The sequence below is a fragment of the Pagrus pagrus genome (genome assembly GCF_965226575.1).
Source record: "Pagrus pagrus genome assembly, chromosome: 4".
NCBI classification, from domain to species: domain Eukaryota; kingdom Metazoa; phylum Chordata; class Actinopteri; order Spariformes; family Sparidae; genus Pagrus; species Pagrus pagrus.
The window spans coordinates 2,737,577-2,758,743 of record NC_140188.1 but is presented as its reverse complement, the minus strand read 5'-3'; the positions used below and the strand labels follow the sequence as shown (position 1 = coordinate 2,758,743).

At 40.4% G+C, this 21,167-nt stretch overlaps 1 protein-coding gene across 2 annotated transcripts in view; it reads left to right on the top strand.

Moving 5' to 3' along the window:
- Nucleotides 1-21,167, top strand: part of gdpd4a (glycerophosphodiester phosphodiesterase domain containing 4a) — a 40,998-nt gene that overhangs the window by 7,318 nt on the left and 12,513 nt on the right. For both annotated transcript variants that reach the window (XM_084351157.1, XM_084351158.1), the window contains exons 2-13: nt 8,449-8,660; nt 9,584-9,689; nt 10,172-10,275; nt 10,516-10,609; nt 11,220-11,279; nt 11,396-11,494; nt 11,629-11,722; nt 13,536-13,681; nt 13,768-13,850; nt 15,324-15,474; nt 16,424-16,642; nt 17,935-18,092. In XM_084351157.1, coding sequence (XP_084207283.1) covers nt 8,599-8,660; nt 9,584-9,689; nt 10,172-10,275; nt 10,516-10,609; nt 11,220-11,279; nt 11,396-11,494; nt 11,629-11,722; nt 13,536-13,681; nt 13,768-13,850; nt 15,324-15,474; nt 16,424-16,642; nt 17,935-18,092 — 1,376 coding nt within the window. In that variant the 5' untranslated portion in view covers nt 8,449-8,598. The remainder of the gene's footprint in view (nt 1-8,448; nt 8,661-9,583; nt 9,690-10,171; nt 10,276-10,515; nt 10,610-11,219; nt 11,280-11,395; nt 11,495-11,628; nt 11,723-13,535; nt 13,682-13,767; nt 13,851-15,323; nt 15,475-16,423; nt 16,643-17,934; nt 18,093-21,167) is intronic.

Sequence of the window (21,167 nt, the reverse complement as noted above, 5' to 3'; positions counted from 1 at the left end):
TTGCATCAAGCATGTGATGGACTTTTTTTTTTTTTAGAAATGACTTGAAGTAAGGTACCATTCAGACTTCATGACGACTTCTGCTGCAGTCAAACAGTTTGTTGAGCTGCTGTGTGACCTCAGTGCTCTGTAGTACCTGGAGGAACCTTTTAAATCTATTCCCTGGCACCACGTGTGGTTGTAGTGTGCTTTCCGGCAGGAAGGCTGTGGGGATTAGACAGACTCGCCTGTACAAGAAGTGCTGTACATTTGATGGCTTCAGTGGCCATATCACCTGGCTAATGTTAGACTTCCTCCAGATAAGCACGCCATTCTCCAAACTGAGTCCAGAAATCACCAAGTACAGGTTGTCCATTAAGGTAACAAGTCATTTAAGTCTCTGGAGTCAACCGGATAGACAGATATCGGTTGACGTACTGATTGTTGGAGCTCTCATTGATGAATTCCTTTTTTTGTTTTTGACCTAAATACTGTCAAGTCCTTGGTCTCAGCAGAGGAGAAAGGCAGACTTTGTTCACTGAACACTTTCTCAACAATCAGTCCTTTCGGTAAACTAGAACAAGGCTTCTGGAAACTGGAGCAGTCATAAAGAACACCCCTTTCTTCTTTTCCTGGGTCAGCAGCAGGACATTTAGACCTACGTTGCACCCTGTAACTCTTTGTTAACACTATGTAAGTGTTATCAATCAGTGGTTATTTTGCATTCTGTTCATTGTTGTTAGAGGATGACGTACTTTCTTTCTGCTGGCCTTGATTTTGTTTTGTCTTGTATTCGTAATCTTTCCTTTATAACTGGGATTAAAGGGATTGACCAAAGTATTTTCCATGGTTTCGATTGGTAATCACAGAGACTGATAACTGATATTTGGAACCGATACGTATTAAATAAATCTTCTAAGTGTCAAAATTAATATTGACCAGTGACGGAATGAAAGTACTGAATTCTTCGCGATTCTCCAAATCCATGATTCAATTTTAAGGTCACGATTCGATTCAAAAGATATTTTGCTTTTGTTAGACTTCGACTTTAATGCCCTGACAACTTACATTTATATTTTTAATTAGAGGCACTTGAACGCACCATGACCTCCCTGTCAGTGCACGTATTGCACCTTTGCGATTCCTTACAAAGCAATGTAGATTTCAGAGTTTAAGACGTGCCCTTGAATGCACCATGAACTCCCTCTGAGTGTGTTAAACTCCAACAGCAAAGGAGAGAAGCAGAGATAAATCTGCAAAGATAAACTATAACAAAACAGAACAGAGATGCTCAGCATAGTTTTTTTATTTCTGTTGTGGAAATTGAAGGCTCATTTCGATCGATTTTGATTTAAAACTGACACCCCCAGTTTTATCTTTTGATAATGTTACAGAACGCCTCACTGTGCTCGTGGGCGAGGACACACTCCTCCTTTAATCCCGCTATGTTTCAGATCAAATAAAGCGTGACAGGCACTGGAGATGTTGTCAAGGGCATCATGATGACAAACCTTACCACCATGTTTCTTTGCTGTTTGTGAGATGCACACAGTCCTAGTCTGAGTCCCTCAGAAAGAGACACATAAGGCAGGGTTTCCACCTCTCCTTCTGGCTGTTTTCATGTCAGTGTGATGTACCAGAGGACTCCCCACACTGGGATCAGAGCAGTGCTGCCTGTCTGACTCTGTGTCAAACACTGGCTCTTACCTGCGTCATGTCACTCCCATGGTGCTGCAGTGGTTTAGTGGTTACAGCTGTTGGCTCACAGCTTCAAGGTCCTGGGGTTCTGCATTATGTTTCTTGTGCTCAGTGTGTTTGCGTAGTTGTTAATGTGGGTGTGAATGTAACTGTCAATCTGTCTTTTATGCAGGGTTTCCCACAGTGTATTACAGCAGAGGCAGGACGTCTCTTCTGAGATGCAGTTTACCAAACTAGCTTTGAAATATATGGTTACCCTTGACCGTCACAGAGAAAAGAGGAGAGTTGCTATTTCACTCAGCAAGGGTGACACACTTGAACATACTTACATACAGTACAAGTGTCATCTAGTTACTAATCAGGCTGCAAGATGAGATGGTGATCGATCATATCTTAGATTTACTTCACTGACAATCAGAGCAGCGTGTTGCAGTGTAGGGAAAAGGAGAGCATTCAGAGTTTGTTGAAATTGGTCGAAGTACTGTGGAGGTGAATGGCTCAGTCAGTCATAATCAGCCTGAGGTTACTTCTAAGTTTGATAATCAACAGCTGGAAAACGTGTTTTACATGAAGCCCCAAGTTGCTTTATGTAAGAATTTACAATATATGTTGACCAGTTTCCCTGAGAAAAATCCTGTCATGATCTTTCCAGCACAGTGTTTACAGGCTGGCAGATACGACCCTGACTCCAAAAAAGTTGGGACATTGTGATTCTTCTTACTTTACGATGTTACAAGCATTACATTCACAATGAGTGTATATTTTAGGCCTCTAAGTCAGAGGTTATGACATAGTGACATCAGGGGTCATTTTTTTCCTTCAGATTAGTAATTGTCAAATCAAAATTGATTTTCTTTACTCGTTCATGAGGCCATTTTTCAATAATTTCATCACTGAAAGAAAATAAAATATCTAAACCTTGACTCTTGGTTGGGTAATCGCTCACAACGTAGGCTCCTGCATATCCTGTCTGAATTGATTTTTGGCCTTTTATAAAGATTTGAATCATATGTTATGTCACTCAGAACCTACAGTACACCCACAGCAGTCGTGAAATACAGCTGCAAGAGCTGCTGACACAAACCTGCTGCAGTAGTTTTTACCATAGTCTGCCATACTAAGACACTAACTGCTGCCAGACAGCAGCCAAAAAAAACATGTCAAAAAAGTGTCCCCATATATGCTGTATTCACTCTCACATAAAAATAGAAAAGTGTCGGAGAGCTGACCTCAACTGACTTTGGCTCTCTTTGTAGAGTGCTGGCTGAATAAAGTGCTGTCCAGTTATGTAGTTTGATGTCAAGCTGCTAAGGAACTGGCCGTTGTCCAAAGGCAGAGAGGAAGAGGAACACGGACAGATGGACGGGAGGGAGGACAGAGGATGGATGGAAAACTGAGGTGAAGACAATTAGTTGAGAGACAAAAGACTGAGGGGATAAATAAAGAGAGAATCTTCTGTAGCAGAACACATTTTAAATCTTCAGTCCTTGTCCACCTTCTTCTTTTAGGCATTTTCTCCTCTTCTTCTCCTCTCCTGCCTTCCCTCCTTCCTCGCAGTGATTTCTTTCTCCGTGTCCTCACTTCATGGACAGCAGGGGTTTTGAAATTTCCTCCGACTACATTGAAGAAATGTTTTTTTCCTTTCACCTCAGGAGCTCAGCGAGTCCTTCAAGTGTGTCACTACTTGATGTCTCCACCTGACATACATCTGACCCACTTTGGCTCCAGATGCATAGTTTATAAATCATTGAATGTAAAAAGTAGTATTGAGGAAAAAAGAAACGCTCTCCTCAGCTGTCAGAAGTGGCCTGGCAGGTGATGGGTTGAGAGATAGGGACGTGTATGGTGCTAAAACACATATTGGGTTTGTTGTTTAAGCCTTAAGAAAGAAAGTGACTGCAGTTGAAGGGTTTCATTTACAATAGCTGCCTTACACAACGGTGAGGCTGCAACTAGCAACTAACTTTCACTGCCGATAACTCTCTGGATGTGTTTCTCGATTAACTTGTTAGTTGCTTGATCTATAAAATGTATAGATTGCTGTTGCTGAAAGCCCAAGATGACGTCATCAGATGTCTTGTTTTGTCCACAACCCAAAGATATTCAGTTTACTGTCACAGAGGAGGAAAGAAACCAGAAAATGTTTTCACATTTAAGAAGCTGGAATCAGAGAGTTTTTACTATTTTTTCTTAAAAAATTACTCAAAATGAATCATCAATTATCAATAATGGTGTTCATTAGTTAAAAAGATGCCAAGATCTACCCAATGGAGACAAAGACTTTGTATTTCTTATAGAGCTGAAATCCGTAACTCAGATGCTGGGAACCATTTTGTCTTGTTGCCCATCAATCACATTGTCTTCTATAATATTATATATTATATTGTCTTTACATTAATACCATAAAAACAAAAACAAATATGTAATTGTTGCTCAGATTCTTCTCACTTGACATTATTAAAAATGTGATGATGTTGAGCATCAGTGAGGAAGTGAGCATTAAAACATCAGGATCAGACTGAGCTGACCTCAGATGACGGGTCCTAAATAACCTTGTCCATACACTTTATGACACCTGCACCTGCTCAGTGATAAAACAGCTGTCAGGTTTCAAAGTCAGGTCTGAGGTCAGTTTTCCTGTCACACCATGATGTGCTCTCCTAAATGATCAGAAGGAGCAGGTTGACCATACAGCAGCTTGTAAGTGAGTTAATGTTTATCCATGTGGACAAAGCACTGTGTTTAAATTGAGAGTAAATGAAATGAAGACTGTGTTGTTTGGTAGGGAGCACAAAAGTTCAGAAAGATAAGGTTTCAGCTCCTTAAATGTTTGGAGGAGATGCTTTTCCTTGTCATTCATCATAATCAATAGAATATCTTTAGGTTTTAGACTGCTGGTCTGCACGTCACCCATTTTCTGGTAAGTTTTCCTCGTAAGAGACTTCAGTTGTCTCGCTTTTCGCTTGAATGTTAGAATGCAGGTGCAGAGCTTTTGTGTCTCTTATGTACCATTATGCTGCCGAATGCTCATTTTAAAACGCAGTATTCATTATGAGTGTGTGTGGGACATACAGTAGTGTAAAGAGGGTACTCTGTATCTCATCCTGCAGATGTGACTGGTTTTGTGTCTAGCGCCTAACAGCTTTTTGACTCCTGATGGTAATGTCTCTGGCATGTTTTCACTCTGCCTTTTCTTCAGTCTCCCTCTTTTATTACTCCATCTGGTTCTTTCTTGTTCACTCCACCTCCCCTCATCTTTTACCGCAGTAATAATAACAGATCTGATGTCACAGTTGCCATGGCAGCTGTCTGATGACTTGGCCGGGTGAATCGGTCTGGTGGTCTGGTGGCTGACTTCAGTCACAGACACAAAACAGACCTAAACGGAGCAAAAGTGTTTTGTACAGACTATATTAGAATAGAAAACAGTTCATTTGATTTACATTGCATAGACTAGAGTGTAATTAAAATGAAATAATGGATTATTATATACCAGAATAGACCCGAATGTAATTGATGAGAGCAGATATTACTATATGATGGATTTGGATCAAGCTATAGACTATGCAAACTGGCCTACAGTAAAGACCAGTATAATGCACATTTGATAAACAGAGTATGTGCACAGTAGAAGTGTAGTGGTGCAGACAGTTGCAATGATGGTGGTACAGACATAATAATGATACATCAAAATCAAAAGCAGGATTGACGATTCTACCAGTAATTTTTTTTTCTCCATCTCTGTCAATGTGTGCTATTCGTAGAAAAACAGCACGTCAGAGATGACTTATTGGAAACCTGCAGCTGCTCCAGACACTTATCCTTTGTGCATGAAGATGATCAACTGACTGTTACCCGAGTGTCAGAGATGTTTGATTTAGTTTCTTTTTCAGAGATCCTTTATCGATTTGTTTGGTAAGAGGGTTCACTCCAAGAGACCAAACTTTTTAACAAACTGATTTCTATGTTTTGTTGTTTATTGTTGAATCCCTGAAGAGTAGTATTTTCTGTTTGACCCTAGAATCTTTATTTTTGGTGACTATTATTTGGACTTGTCTTACTCCAACCTGCAGAAAGTCACCAGGATCAAGTCAAACTATTGTTGTAAAAAATACCTGATCTTCTTCAAGAAGAATTGTAAAACACTCCCACTACTAACAACTTTGTTTTGTTTTGATTGAGACTCTTATTACTTCAAAAATTTGAGAGAGAGAGAAAAAAATCAGCTGTACCGATGTACTGTTTTTTTTGTGAGGTGAACCAAACAGTGAATTTCAGACTTAGTCAGGTGGTTGCTGATTGAAAAGACAAACGACATGTAGCAACAGACATCAGCATCTATTATTCAGTCCTGTTGTGCTGGAGCAACACAGTCTGCGTGTTTGGGATCAACACAACAGTGTATTTACCATCTGTCACAGCAGGTTCACCCATACAACTATATCCTGTTGCTCACACACTAATCTGCTCCTCTGTATGGAAATAACACATCCTGTATCTTTTGACCAAACCAGTTCGCGCTCTGGACGAGACAGTTTTTATAATGGAGAGTGTCTGTTAAGCTGTTAAGCTGACCTCTTTGTTCTCAACTCCAGCACACTGTTAAAAGCTGTTGCTGGACCTACATTAAGCCGATTTAGGCCACCTATCTGGGTCTGGAACACATCAGGATGTAGCACAACTACAGAAACAAGGAAGCTCACTGGTTTGCTGCGTCTGCTCTGTGGAAATGTAATCTTTGATTATTCATTCAGCCTTTCAACTTAATATAACTGGCAACAATTTTGATTATGAATTGTTTTAAATCACTTAGTAAGAAAAAGTGCCAAGAATAAATGTGAGGATTTGCTTATCGTCCAGTTTTATATAATGCTAAATTAAATATCTTTGGGTTCAGGACTGTTGGTCAGACATAAAAAGAAATTATGATGTCATAGTTAATTTATCTTACATTTTGATTTGCTAAAATTAGAATTTAGCTAAATTCAAAGTGTAGCAAATTTGTGGTTGTGGAAGTTTTTTCTGGATTATATTTACTGTGTTACTGTATTATTACAAACTTAATGTTGGTCCTTGATGTGACAGGTAAACCAAACCAAGGCTGTAAACTGACAGCTCTGATTAATTAGCCTGCTTCACTGGCTGGCCAAATGACAAATGTTGATTGTCGTCCTGCTGTGGTATTTGGTGCAGTAGGCCACTGGATGTAGAGCTGTTGCATAACTATTATTTTTAAACCACGCTGCTGCTGCTGCTGCTGCTGCTGCTGCTGCTGTTGAGGTGTTAAATGGAAATCTTGGAAGAAAGCAAACCTATTAATATCTATAAATGTCTCTGTGTGAAGGAAATCAATAAAGATATGATCTATATATGTTGATGAAGGGTCTCTGTCATCCAGGTCATGGTAAATCTAGGTGCTGTATCGTAGACAACTGGACTTGTTTCAGTTTGTTGAAGATGTTTCCCCTCTCATCTAAGAGGCTTCTTCAGTTCTGACTAACTGGAGGAGCTGCAGGGTTTTAAACTGTGTGGGAGTGTCCTTACAGAGTCGTTAGGGGCACTAGTGGGTCGCTGACTTAACCGGCCTTCATGCAGGTTGTTAGGGCCAGGTGAGCCCAGGTGTGAATGGTTGTCAAGCTGTCTGGGGAGAGAACTCAGTGCAGCATTGTAGGTGGGTGATAAGTGATGTCTTACACCTCCTCTGTTCAAAGACGGTCGTTCCAGTTTGACATAGATGGAGTCTTTTACTCCTCTTTCAAACCATCTGTCTTCTCTGGCCAAGATGTTCACATTGTCGTCCTCAGAGGAATGATTTGTCTCCTTCAGATGTAAGTGGACAGCAGAGTCCTGACCTGAGGAGCTGGCCCTCCTGTGTTGTGCCATTCGTTTTATCTATATAACGACTCTGCCATCAAAGCTCCAGCAACACTTCTGCTACGAAGAACGAACACATTTTGGCTTGTGGTCTTCGTTACAGTGATCAGAAAACAAACCTAACAGTTGGCTGAAACTAATTGTCACTTACATTATCGATTAATCTGCCATTTATTTTGTCAATCAGCTGATTAATCACTTGGTCTGTAAAATGTCAAATAATAGTAAAATGTGCACACTGTAATTTCCAAAAGCCCACATTGTCATCTAATATATATATTTAGTCCAGACAGTATTCTTAACCTCATGATATCCAGTTTACAGTATGACTGAGTATTAAAACAATTACTCAAGCATGAAATGTTGCTGATTTTCTGTCAGTTGACTAATTGATCAATCAGCCAATTGTTATAGGTTTAGTTTGGAGTCCAGGACTTTGCTGCCGGTTGGATAATTGGCTGGTTGGCTGGCAGACTTGCTTTGGGAGTTTCCTCACTGACAGGTCTAATTATAGTATTACTGGAGTCAGTCAAAGGTCAGACAGAGGATATGGGTTGATAGATTAGCATAAACACACAGACCATATAGGGCACGTACTGTTGGTGTGTATGTGTGTGTGTGTGTAGCATAAGCATAAGTCACCTGAGCAGACACAGGTTATATCAGATATAGGTCAGTGTGTATTTCTGTGAGAGTATCTGTATGTTCTGGGTTAGTTAAAGCAGGCCTCGGAGAAAAAACTAGGCCTCCACTGCCACACACACACACACACACACACACACGCACACACACACACACACACACACACACACACACACACACACACACACACTCCTGCTGAGTCTAGTTTTCCTATAAATACATTTTAAATTGATTCAAACTTTCTTCTCCTTCCAGGTGAAGGTGGTGTGGAGGCTGACGCTCCTGCCTTTTTTCCCTCTGTCCTCTCTCGCTCTCTCTCCTGACTCTTCTTCATCCTCCTCTTCCTCCCTCTCTCTCTTCCTCTCTCTCTGTCTGTCTCTGTGATGCCGGGCTGTGGGTGATTGTATGCCCGTGACCAGACTGAAGCTGGGGAAGCTAAAGGTGGTGCGGCGGCAGCTGCTGCAAAGGTACAGAACAACACACGTCACCATCGTCACAGCTGTCTTCATAAGTGTTCTTACATATTTCAGTCTATACGCATGTAGGCGAATTTCTCTCTAATGCCATTTAAAGGAACTAAAATAATAAGTGACATAATGAATAACTTACATTATTGGTTGCTCTGGAAACTGTTGCAGTGACTATGGAGATAGGTAGCAATCATCTGGTTTTTCAGGATGATCTATAAACTTTTCTGTAACGGCTTGTTCTGACTTATGGCAGCCTGCTGTCTGTTTGCACAGTAGGATGATTCACGGTGCTTCTTCCTGTACAGAGACGGTCTGAATGCATCGTCTAAAGAGGGATATTTTACTACTACTGTATGAATATTAAACACAGTGGTGGGTCTGGGGTTTGGTAGCATTATATTTAAACTGAATCCAGTATCAAATCTGATTATTGAATCTGAACCCTTTCCGACCCCAACTTTGATTCACACGTCAGACATAAAGGTCCTTTTTGTGAGAGTCTTATTGAGTCTTATTCCCAACTCGTCCAATACTGACGCTTGGCTGGGATGTTGGCTGACCCGTCCTACAATCCCAAAGCTAAAACTTTAAGCCTCCTAATTGTTTTGCACAAATTAGAAAGTGTAAGGAGAGGTGAAAGAATTGATTTGAAGAGTTTCGTCAGGGCTTTGTAATTCTGTGTATTTAATCAACCTGGACCCAGATCCAAAATTAACTAGTCTTTATTGCTCTACACCCATCTCTAATAAAACAGGATACCTTATCTTTAAATCTCTAAAAATGCACCAAATTTGAGTGTTTTTCCTGCTTCTTCAGTATGTGATAATGTTGTTGCTATAGGTTTCAGTTTAATCAGATGAATGTGTGAATGCTGCACTAATTAACTGATGTTTACTTCATTGTTTAATTGACTGTACCAGGTATGAACATCAGCCGTTTGTCTCCTGCCTGGCCGGCCTCTACGGTTGCCAATGGAGACGATACCAAAGAGCGCGGGCGCAGCCGGGAGAGTGCTGCTGCAGCAAGGTAAACACACACACACACACACACACACACACACACACACACACACACACACACACACACACACACACCGTCTATAAGCAGTGAGTTGAGTTTGGTTAGTTTGCTGATCGTGCAGAGAGTATTGATTCCCAAGACAGTTTTCCTCCGTCCGTCCTGCTGACTCCAACAGTCAGTTCCTGCTTTTCTCTGAAAAATATCAGCACATATATACTCTGTCAGCTTGTATCTAAATATACTGCTTCCATATGCACTTGTTCCTCTTTATCTGCCAGATTGTGTTGCATCAGGAAGTTTCTGTTTTCCCTCCATTTATGACTATAAATCCTGCTAATACGCAAAACATTATTTTTACATTAAATCTCCAATCATCACAAACGCAGGCTCATTAAGCTTTTTGCTTTATTTATAAAGACCCAAAAACATTTGATCAAAGTGCACTTTAAAGATTTAGTAGTTCAGTAATCAAATAATGTGTGTTCCAGGTGGAGTGCGGCAGTTTTGGCCTCCTGATCCTCACCTTCTTCCTGAGTTTTTTATTCCTCTATTTCTGGAGTGAAGCTCAGAACGACTACAACGACTTTGACTGGTGGGTCACACACAACACATACTGTGGATAACATGTTGGCGTGTTTGTTGTGATTTGCAGGGCGTCTGTTGTCGTCATGATGGGGTGAGGGTTAGTTGTGTTTTTTTAAACAGATGACCGTTAAGGATTCATTTAATTAATGAATATATGAGGGAACCAAAACCATCATTCACACTTGATTCACAGCATGAAGCATCCTGTATGTGGTAGCTGTTGACAGTTTTTCTCGTGCCTCTTAAGGTTCAATTTTGGGACTCTGGGGTTCTGGTTTCCCTGGTCTCTGGTCCTGTTGGTTGTTGCTGCTGCTCTCTTCACATACATCGCCCTACTATTGGTACGCACACTGATGTGATTTCTGCCTGTCTAGCATGATCAAATTTACAATCATGTATAATATAGAAACAACAATACAAAAAGAAGCAAAAATCAAATCACATCTGTAGTATACTCAGAGGTCTGATTATACACTCCACTGTTTTTACAGCTACTGTAGTGTTGTTGAACAAAACACTTGACCTTACCACTTCTGTTGTAACTACTGTACCTGTAGTACAACATTGTCAGCGAGCACCTGATGGGGTCTGACTTAACGTTTTGGTTGAGTGTCACTTTAGTTTTTCTCACTGAACAAGAGCGCTTTGAAACAATGTGTTTCACACTTTTTATATAATTCGGAAAAATGGACACAGGTGAAGTAAGGGAGAAATCTGCATCAACAGAGTTTACTTCAGGACTGCAACTAACGAGAATTTTAATTGTCAAATTATCTGTTGATTATTTTCTTCGTGGCTGTTGTCTGAGACAATATATTGTCAAAGTCAGTGTGTCATATTAGTTAACTTGTTGTAAACAAGTACTTTCAAATAAGCAAATGCCTTGTAGGAGAATGTTCTTTGAAGAAGCCTTATTTTCCATTTTTTAATAAAAATCTAAACGTTGTTCAGGTTCTGGCGTTGTGTCTGCTTTCTGAGGGTCAGAGGCTGTACCTCCACTGGAGCCACAAGGTATAACACACAATAAATAAACACAAACACTGTCACACAATTCTGTCTTATTGTGTTTCCACTTGTTCTCAGTTGTCATAAGTTGTGTTTTCTCTTCCCGCCTGTGTTTGTGTCAGACTGGCATCGTGGTGACGTTGGCGTTCTCCGTCACAGCCACGGCCATCCTGTCTGATCTCTGGAGCAAAGAGTGGAAGACTCTCCTCCTCTCCCTGCAGGTTAGTCAATCCGACGGGCCAGGCAGTTAATACTGTGGCTATTTATATTGTGTTTATAAAAAGTCATAATTTGTGCTTGTCTGAGTGAAATGTTTGAGACTGTGCTTACTCTTTTACCAATCACTTGTCTTTAGGTGACAGCACCTTTCCTCCATGTGGCTGCAGTCTCACTCATGGCGATTCTCGCCTGGCCGATAGCTTTGCACTTCTTTCGCATGAACAAGAAAGGTAAGCACGCTGAGTATTTATCTTCATAATAAGAAAACTACTTAGTCAACGGTTCGCATCAAATGTGCATAATTGAAAAGCCAGGTCATATTAGCAGAAATGTTGTTTATATGATATTTTATTTTAAAGTCTTTATTAGCATTGATTGTCATCCTGAAGGACAACATGTAAACAGTTGGTATATGCTAGATGCTTATAACTGATCAATTTAATAATTTATCTTTTCCTCAGTCCAGACCTCTAACCAGCCTAGCCAGGCGCTTTAGGACCCTTTGTACATCAAAATAGTTGAATGTTATGGAGACAGAGAGACAGAGGAATAGAAATCGAGTGAACAGCACAACCAATCTCTTTGACGTAACAGCAGCTACTGAAAGGGAGGACCTTGTTGAAATAACATAATGACTGAGTTGCCCCACCCGCTGGGAATAAAGTTATTCTGACATCAAACGTAACCCCTCAGCGAAGTGACGCACTTGTCTGGCATGAATTACACAGCTGTAGATCTCTCTGCCCTCCTGCTTTCGCTTTATGCACTTCCTCTTAACAGAAAATCAATGTCTCATTTTGCTCTCTTGTCTTCGTCTCTCTGATGGTTTCCACCTTCTTTCATTCACTCTGTTTTTCCTGGTCTCTTGATCATTCTGACGTACTCTCTTACCCGCTCTGCCCTTTGCTGCTGTCTTTTTCTTTTCACTTCTCTTGTGGTCACTCTGCCCGTCTTGCACTGTGGCTGGCTGCCGTTTCCTCTCCACTGAATGGCTTTGACCTCTACGTCTCTCTGCGCCTTTCTTCTCTCTTTGGTCTCCATGGGTACTGTCTCTGGTTGCCATGGTGATTCAGTGGGTAAAGTGATGCTGAGTCATGTTGGGGGTCTCTCCTGGCAGCAGATAAGGGAGAGAGACTTGCCAAAGCACAGGATGTAATGTAACCCTTGATGTGTCAGGGAGGAGTTGATGATGAGTTTTTTTAACACCATGATATCACTGTCGGGCGTGGTTACAGGTGAAAAACAGTGAGGGCAGAGAATAATTAAACAAGCTTTCAAAAAATCTACTGTAATATATACTGTTTACGTTAGATTGTGGAACTTTGGATAAAGTTTATGTTTCCAGTTGTATGTTTGAACCATTTTCTCGAAAATACCTGTCGTTTTGTTCAAGACCTTCCCAGTAAGATTTGCCTCCTAACCAGACAGCCGTCATTCTGTCTGTTGCCCATATGGCTGTGTTTCAGCACCAGACCACCATGGTGATCCTATCAGGAACGATTTACAGTATTTAATCCTGATTAAGTCACATCCTGACAAGTCCTCGCAGTGGGCTGCATTTGTAGACCAGGACCAAAAATGTGTTGTTCGTGTACTTTTAGAGGAGTGGTTCCCAAACTGCTTTTAATATCAGTGCACCCCTTCAAATGAGCTACCTGACCCTCAGTATAAATGCATATAGTCTGTGCACAGGTGGTTAGTGGTTTTAACAATTTATCATCAACATTTTGTTAGATTGAATGAAACACAGTTTTTAAGTTTTATTTACGTTGGTTTTTATATTTTTTGCTTTCTTTAAAATGTAATAAAACATTGATAAAAACACACAATAAATGAACAACAATATACATTTTGCCTCATCCTCTTGCAGCAACCGCTTTGAGAACCACAATGCTCCCTAAGTTTGTATTCATCAGCAATAAGATTTTGTAAATCCTGGATTAAGAAAGAAAGCCAACATCTCGTATCAAGATTAAAAAAAGATAAAGACGTTTTTGAATCAATGCTCATCTCAGTATCTTTGTGTTGTTGTGTGGTCTCCAGTGCGTCAGGTGGCTGTCCTGGGTCTGTACCTGTCCATGCTGTTCTCTCTCTACCTGGTTCCTCTGGGGATGTACTCACCCTGCATCAAACAGGCAGGAACACTGGGCCCTGCCCCGAAACTCATCGGACACAGAGGAGCGCCCATGGTTAGACTGGAACTGTCTTAATTCTGTCATCAACTTCACTGCTGAGCTCTGGTGATGTTGACATAGTGATGTGTGTGTGTCTGTAGCTTGCTCCAGAGAATACTGTGATGTCGTTTGAGAAGGCAGTGGAAGCCGGAGGAGAAGGACTGGAGACGGACGTCACTATCAGGTATTACCGACTCTTACCTGTGTGTGAGTTTATGTGCCTGTAGAACATGTATTCTTGTAATAATAAATACTGATGAACAAAAGCATCTAAGCTTCTTGAGGACCCGGCATTGTTGTTTTCAAACAAATCATTTCTTCTCTCACTGTCATCACACCTGAACCACAGCCGTAGGCGTCAGTAGTGCTCTGGACCACTGTAGTTTAAACACAAGTGCGTAACTCGAAGCATGGCAAGATGGATTCTTGCGTGATCTTGTGAGCCCAGCTGCCTCTCGAGGGAGTGGATAGCCTGTAATGCTAAGCAACTCCCCGTTTTATTTCTCATTTTGGTTTGAAACACTGAAAACTCCACAAGGTGCCAGGGGTTTGTCAAGTGCATTGCCCGTTTATACCACAGCCACTCACAACAACATGTCATGACTCTGATAATACTACTCGTTAGTTTACTTAACTTTAATATCACTTTTTTGTTCGAAGATCATGACGTATATTTCATGACCTCTTTGAACAACATACATTTTAAAAGCCAAACAGCTAATAGCAGGAAAATGCTCCTGAAGTACAGTCAAAGTCAGATTACAGGAGTTTAAAACTCGATTATTGAAATTGGTGTGGCCTTTGGCAGTGAATGAGCCTTGGTGAGTGATTGAAAAAATTGATAAAATGTAGTTGTTTCAAGGGGACCCAATTATAATTCACCAAAAGTGAAATTTTCAAATCATTAAGCATTTAATAACACAAGAGATTACAAGATGTTCAGTCAACTGTGCAGTGATGCTGAGTCTGTGCCTCGATGCTAATTGTACAGATCAGATGCTAGCGTGCTACCCTCAGTGCTAAGGTGATTACTGCCATGCTAATCCAGTTAGCCGTTAGCCCTCTCATTAGCCCACGGCTGGTGGGTGAGCATGCTCATTCACAGCCTGAAAACAGGGGGATTAGCTACATGGCATGACTCAGCGTTAGCGGGTTAGCTTTAATCCCATGCTGCTAGTGACCCCAGTGAGTCTGGTAGTTCTGGTAGTGTGTGTAAAAATGAGGTGTGTGTGGTCTGCATGAATGATTGTGGCTGCTAGGCACTTTCTGTGTAATTAAACTGTCAAGGGTTTCGTGAGGAAATTTATTACTGTGTGTGTGTGTGTGTGTGTGTGTGTGTGTGTGTGTTTTTATGGGCATATACATAACTGATATCAATCGTGTGATTAATTAAGATGACGGGCTGATCTCACTGAGATTGCTTGTGTGACTTAATTTGATGGCTGGTGTTTTGAACAGTGAGCAGAGATTTGGAGAATGAAACGCTTATTGGTGACTTGAATCATTCTCTCTTCTCCTCCCCTCACTTCCTCTCCTCTCATTCACATTCACTCGTCACGACTTAACTCTCATTTTTGTGTCCTGCACTCTCTCACCTCGCTAACATCCTGAGTCCTCACGCTGACACCTTGTTAATATTCCGTCTCTCTCTCTGTAGTTATGACGGCGTTCCCTTCCTGATGCATGACTCCACTCTGAGGAGAACCACTAACGTCGCAGAGGTTTTTCCAAATCGAACACACCTCGATGCCTCCATGTTCACTTGGGCAGAGCTACAGCAGCTGAACGCTGGCGACTGGTTCTTATCGGTGAGGCTTACAAACGCACATTATCAAAAAATGTAATATCATTTTGTCACTGAAGCGTGAAATTCAAACTGGAGGCTGAATGACAGACACTGCAACCTAAAGACTTAAAAAACCTGAAAACTTTTAACGTATCTTGAGATCTGTCTGTTTTCTTTCTTCTCAACACAAAATACAATATTGTTGCTTAATGAAAACACATCTCGAAGTTTACTTTTAGATTAATGCTGATGTTTGATATATTTTATGTAATAAAATCCAGAGGTTGAATGATTTACTGAACCTCGAGAGAAGAAAGGTCATGTAAGAACATGGAAACTGGCAACATTTGAGTCCACATTTATACAACAACGTCTGCATGTAAATAACATGGATGCTGTCTGTGCTCTAGGGATTATGTTGAAAAGTAATAAGAATTAATTAGAAATAAAGCGCTGATGCAGCTACAATAACAATGTCACTAACCTCCTGTGCACTGTAAAATAGGCTCATTCCTCTTTTAAATTTTTTTTTAGATGTTTCCTGGAAAATATTAAACTAATTTATGACGAGACAAACGGGGTCCCTCCAAAAAAATAACGAACAGTTAAACCTCATAGTGTTTTAACTCCAAACACCGCTGGACATCAGCCCAATTTTTATCATATTATTCTATTGATGATTTGTTTGTTCTTTAATCTGATTTTCTGTTGTTTGGCATGAATTACTCAGCTGTAGATCTCCCTGCCTTCCCTCCTTCTCTCTCAGCACTTCCTCTTAACAGAAAATCAATGTCTCATTTCCCTGCTTGATTTCCTTCTCTTGTCTTTGTTTCTGTGATGCTCTCTATCTTCTTTCATTCTCTCTCTTTTTAAATGTTTTTTTTATAAATATTTAAAATATACACTGTTAAATCTGGATTTTTTCTGTACCTATGAATACTCTGAATGACCGAACACACGCTCTCTTACAGAGGGATCCATTTGGTACCGTGTCATCCCTGTCAGAGGCAGACTGCTCCCAGGCTCAGAACCAGTCTGTTCCCTCACTAGCCCAGTTCCTGGATGTAGCGGCCCGTAGTGGCGGACTAGTGCTGTTTGACCTGCGCAGGCCACCATACGGACATCCCTACAGTCAGTCGTACATCAACATCACTCTGCAGGTGGTGCAGGCCCACATCAACTCCTCACAGGTAAGTGTACGGGGTGGATGGACGGTACTTTGTATGACTTGTCAAGTCAGTTTTATTTCTAAAGCCCAAGAGTAACTCAAGTTGTAAGACCCTGGTTCCAATCAGAATCCTTTAAAATTGAGTATCAAACTGACATTACATAGCAGCAGAATATGAAATGTTTTATGGGATATTTATATTATATTTTTTATTTTAACAAAAAACAAAGAATTCCCTATCATACCTGTATGAATACAATTTGTGCCCAATACTCTAGACGAGGCTGCCACATTCACAGAAATATTGTTTTCTTTTATAAGACTATAGTTGATTTTTTTCAAGAGGAATTCAACTGTTCTTTGCCAAAGATGATTTTAGGGGAATCAAATTTCCAAGTCACCGTTACGCCTTTTCTGGCCACACATAAAGTGATTTCCATTAATTTAATTTGGGAACCAGGTAAAGATCTGCTGACGTGTCAGAGCAGAGCTATTCATCAGTTGTTCAGATCTGAATCCCATCTTGCTCTAAATTAAAGAAAACCTGGATTCGGGCCCTCATTCTGCAGTATCGAGTACATTTTAGAAATGAATTTGTATCATGGCCAGTTTTGATTAAAGATGTATCTGGGACCCTTGCATTTTTCTCAAGCTCCTTAAATTCTGAATTCCAGAGGTCTTTTTTCAGAAGTATTAAATTATTAAATGATGTGAATGAAAGTTTAATGGGAAGTTCTGACTACTGAAAGTGATGTGATGTGATCTGCTAGAGAGAAGACGCCTCACTCTGTTGGAGTTTTCTGAATTACAGAGACACTTCATGGATGGTCTTCCCTCACTAAGGATCTTTGGTACAGACAAATCTGACAGCAGCCAAGTTTCAGTCTTCCCCATCATTAAGTTACACAGGAATTAACATTAATATGACCTGCAACTGCTGACAAAATGACACATTCTCTTTGCAAGAGAAAGAGAGCTAGAGTCAGGGTTTTATAAATTGATTTACATGGACACCATAATTCACCATTAATCGCACCACTGGACCCAAAACATTTCTCATGTTTCTGCAACACTTGGTAGCAGAGGTGGCCAAAAGCAGTAGAGAACATAAGGATCAGAATTTGAACCAATACAATGAGCCCAAATGGGCTACAGTACCGATCCTTATGACTTGATGGAGAAATCTTCTGATCTCTCTGATTGTTGCAAGTGGTGACAATGTGTTTTGTGCATTTGTTGATGTGTGTTTGTGTATCTTAATGTGTTTATTGGGCTTATGTGTGTGTGTTTTTTTTAATGTGTGTGCATGTGTAGGTGCTGTGGCTGCCATCTGAGGACAGGGAGCTGGTCCAGGCTGTGGACCCACAGCTGCAACAGACATCTGGAGAAAAGGCTTCTATTCAGGAACTGACAGACGGCCACATCACCAGACTGAACCTTCACTACAGCACCATGTCACAGCAGCAGATCAGGTACACACACACACACACATGCACAGTCATTTAGTGAAGTTAAAAATGCCATGACATAAAAAACTTTTAGGACATTTTAAGAAAAAGATTTGCGACATGTGACAACGATTTTATGCACAGTTTTATGATGTTTTCAGTGAAAACAGATCGCTGTTATTGACAGATTTTGACCTAAAAAAAAAACAGATTGGTTTGAAATGATTTGCATCTCAGATATCAGATTTACAGAAAACTGTTTTTCACAAATAAAAAAATGACAATAATTGCCCCTTAATATAAACATACAGTACATTCAAACACAGTTATGCAATCATTTCCATCTACCTAATAAAACAGCCTGGTCTGTACTTTCTGTGTGTGCGTGTGAAGTTATGTAACTCAAGGTACAGATGGCCACCGAGTCCCCAGAGTCTCCATTTTGGTGTTTGTAGAACAGCCGCAGGGAAGTGAGAGGACGGAGGGGGAGGGAGAGAGAGGGAGGTCAAGGGCAGGTGGGTGAGAAGTTCATGGCAGGAGTCAGGAGAGAGAAAGAGGAGAGACTGAGGAGCAGAGAAAAAGAAAACTTTAGGAAGGATTTCTTCAGTAATTGGTCGGAGTGATAGGAGTGAGGAGAGCAGTGCAGGAGGTACAGATGGGTTGGAGAGGAGGTGGTTTACAGGAGAAGAGGGTATGAGAGGCTGATAAGTGGCAGAAGAGAAACGAAATGAGTGGGAGGTACTTGAGCATAAACAGAAGCTGTGGGAGAACAATGTGGAAAGAACAGGGCTAGAAAGATGGTTGAGTGACTCACACGTTGATGGTTTTTAACAGATCTCACACAGTCCACTGAAATAGTTTCCCCATGGTGCTGCTGATTCATCTCCACTGTAATATCTCATTGAAACATGGAAATATCAGCTTTGATGGCACCGTAGGTGTCACTGCCTAGAGAGGCCTGGTCGGATGAGTCATGTTGGAACATTGTGTGGTAACAATTGTGGTAAAAGTTGCTCATTAGACATCGTTTGTGTGATTACTATAATCAGTGGGTAGTCAAAGTTTATATGGTGATTATTTTATCGTTAATCTGTACAGTGATCTACTGATGATTAGAAGGGAAGAACAAATCTGCTCTGTCTCTAACGGACAAGCTTTACTATATCAAAACTAGGGCTGGGTATGATTCAAGACTTACACATCAAAAGTACAGATAACGATACTTTCTCACAACAGTTCATCTACAATACTTATGTTTTTCATCAAACAATTTCTTGATCTACATTTCTTCGTCAATGCATGATACAATTGTTGTTGTTTCTACAATGTTTCAGTGATAAGACAGACTGATGCATAGAGATTTTAAATAAGGAAAAAATAAAAGCACCGGTATCAAATAGATACCCGGTGGTGTCTCAGTTAAAGCATTAGTATCATAGATGAAAAAATTGGATTGGTGTATCCATGATTTAAAAACTGTTGTTTTGCTTTTCACTAAATTGTTTTTTGCAAAACAGAATTAGATTACAATTCAGTACATTCAGTATATAGTTTTTAACTCTCCATGATCTTTCTACCCACTGTGAAAATGTGCCTAATTAAAAACATCTATTGTTATTATTTTAAGGTTTCTTTTGTTACACTGCCATCCGATGTACCTGTATAATTTTTGAGTGGCCACAGTGACTGAAAAGGCGCTGATGTTACATGTTCATATCCGTAACTTTTTATGGCAGCAGCAGTCTGTGAAAATGATTCATTAAAGATTAAAGAAGGGAACAAAATACAGAAGCTACAGTAAAATGTGTGCATCGATTTCAGTGCAAATCAGTATTTTTTTATGTTGCTCACTGCTTTGCTCAGCTATCTAGAATCGCTTACTGCCCCTTTTAAATGTGTGTTAAGAGTTTAGATAACATTCAGGGTGAATGCTGGAGTTGGAGAGGGTATTTAAGTGCTGATAAAGCATGACGCTGGTACTCCTGACTTTTTCAACAACTTTTTAATAAGTCACAAGTGCACCGTTTGAGCTGACCCTCATGTGATGTCACAACCAGAAATAATAATGAGATTATACAACTCTTGGAGATTATACAACTCCAGGTTGTATAACCTGGCAAAGATTTCGTCTCAGCTCTGATCTTTCTCATAATAGGAAATCTCTCTCTCTCTCTCTCTCCCTCTCTCTCTCTCTCTCTCTCTCTCTCTCGGTCTGTTTACCTCAGCAGATGATCATTAGACTTTCAAAGGACACTTTCATCCCAACAGGCAGTCAGGGACTGGGTGTGTGTGTGTGTGTTTGTGTGCGTGTGTGTGTGTGTGTGTGTGTTTGTGTGCTGCTCTCTTCCTCGTACCCTCCCTCCATCCTGTAACCATCAACCATCTTGCAGTTTTTCTTCCTTCTTGCCAATGTTGATTTACATCCTTTTGGAGGAGAATTCTGTGTTTTGTCTTTGGTTATAGCTAGAGTAAACAAACAAGATGTGAGGAAGGTCACCCTTGTTTTGTGGGGATTTCTGGACATTTGCACGTATGACATTCTTCTAGGTCAGTATATTTTGTGCCCCTAATTGAGGAAGAGGAGCTCTTTCCACCCCACCCTATTTACACGTGGTATTAAAATGGGATCTGTATCTTGACACATTATCCCTGATAATAAATGATCCGATCTTGCCTGCGTGTACACTTGGTATTTTAATGCATTCTCATTATCCTCATAGAAAATTGCATCTGTGTCCGCCAGAGCAAATCCTGGCCATGATTAATTTGAGTTTGCGGAAAATCAGACCCAGACTCCTTAAAAAGGAGTCTAACTATGAGTTAGGGGAAACTTTATAAACTTTGTGAAATGCTGTGTACCACAAATGACTAATTATTTGTTGTAAATTAAGTAATTATAATACATTAAGTTATTAATGTCCTTGTATAATATAAATATTGTCAGTTTGTCCTGGTGTGTTGCAGTACTGCCTTGATAACAGCAGATCAGCTGATCAGATTTTGTTTTGGTAATCTCAGTCCAAGACGTCATGTGTTTTTTTTCTGTTGTGTATAGATTTATTGGTGAGTAAGTTTACAGGAGACTTAAATGTGTTTCTC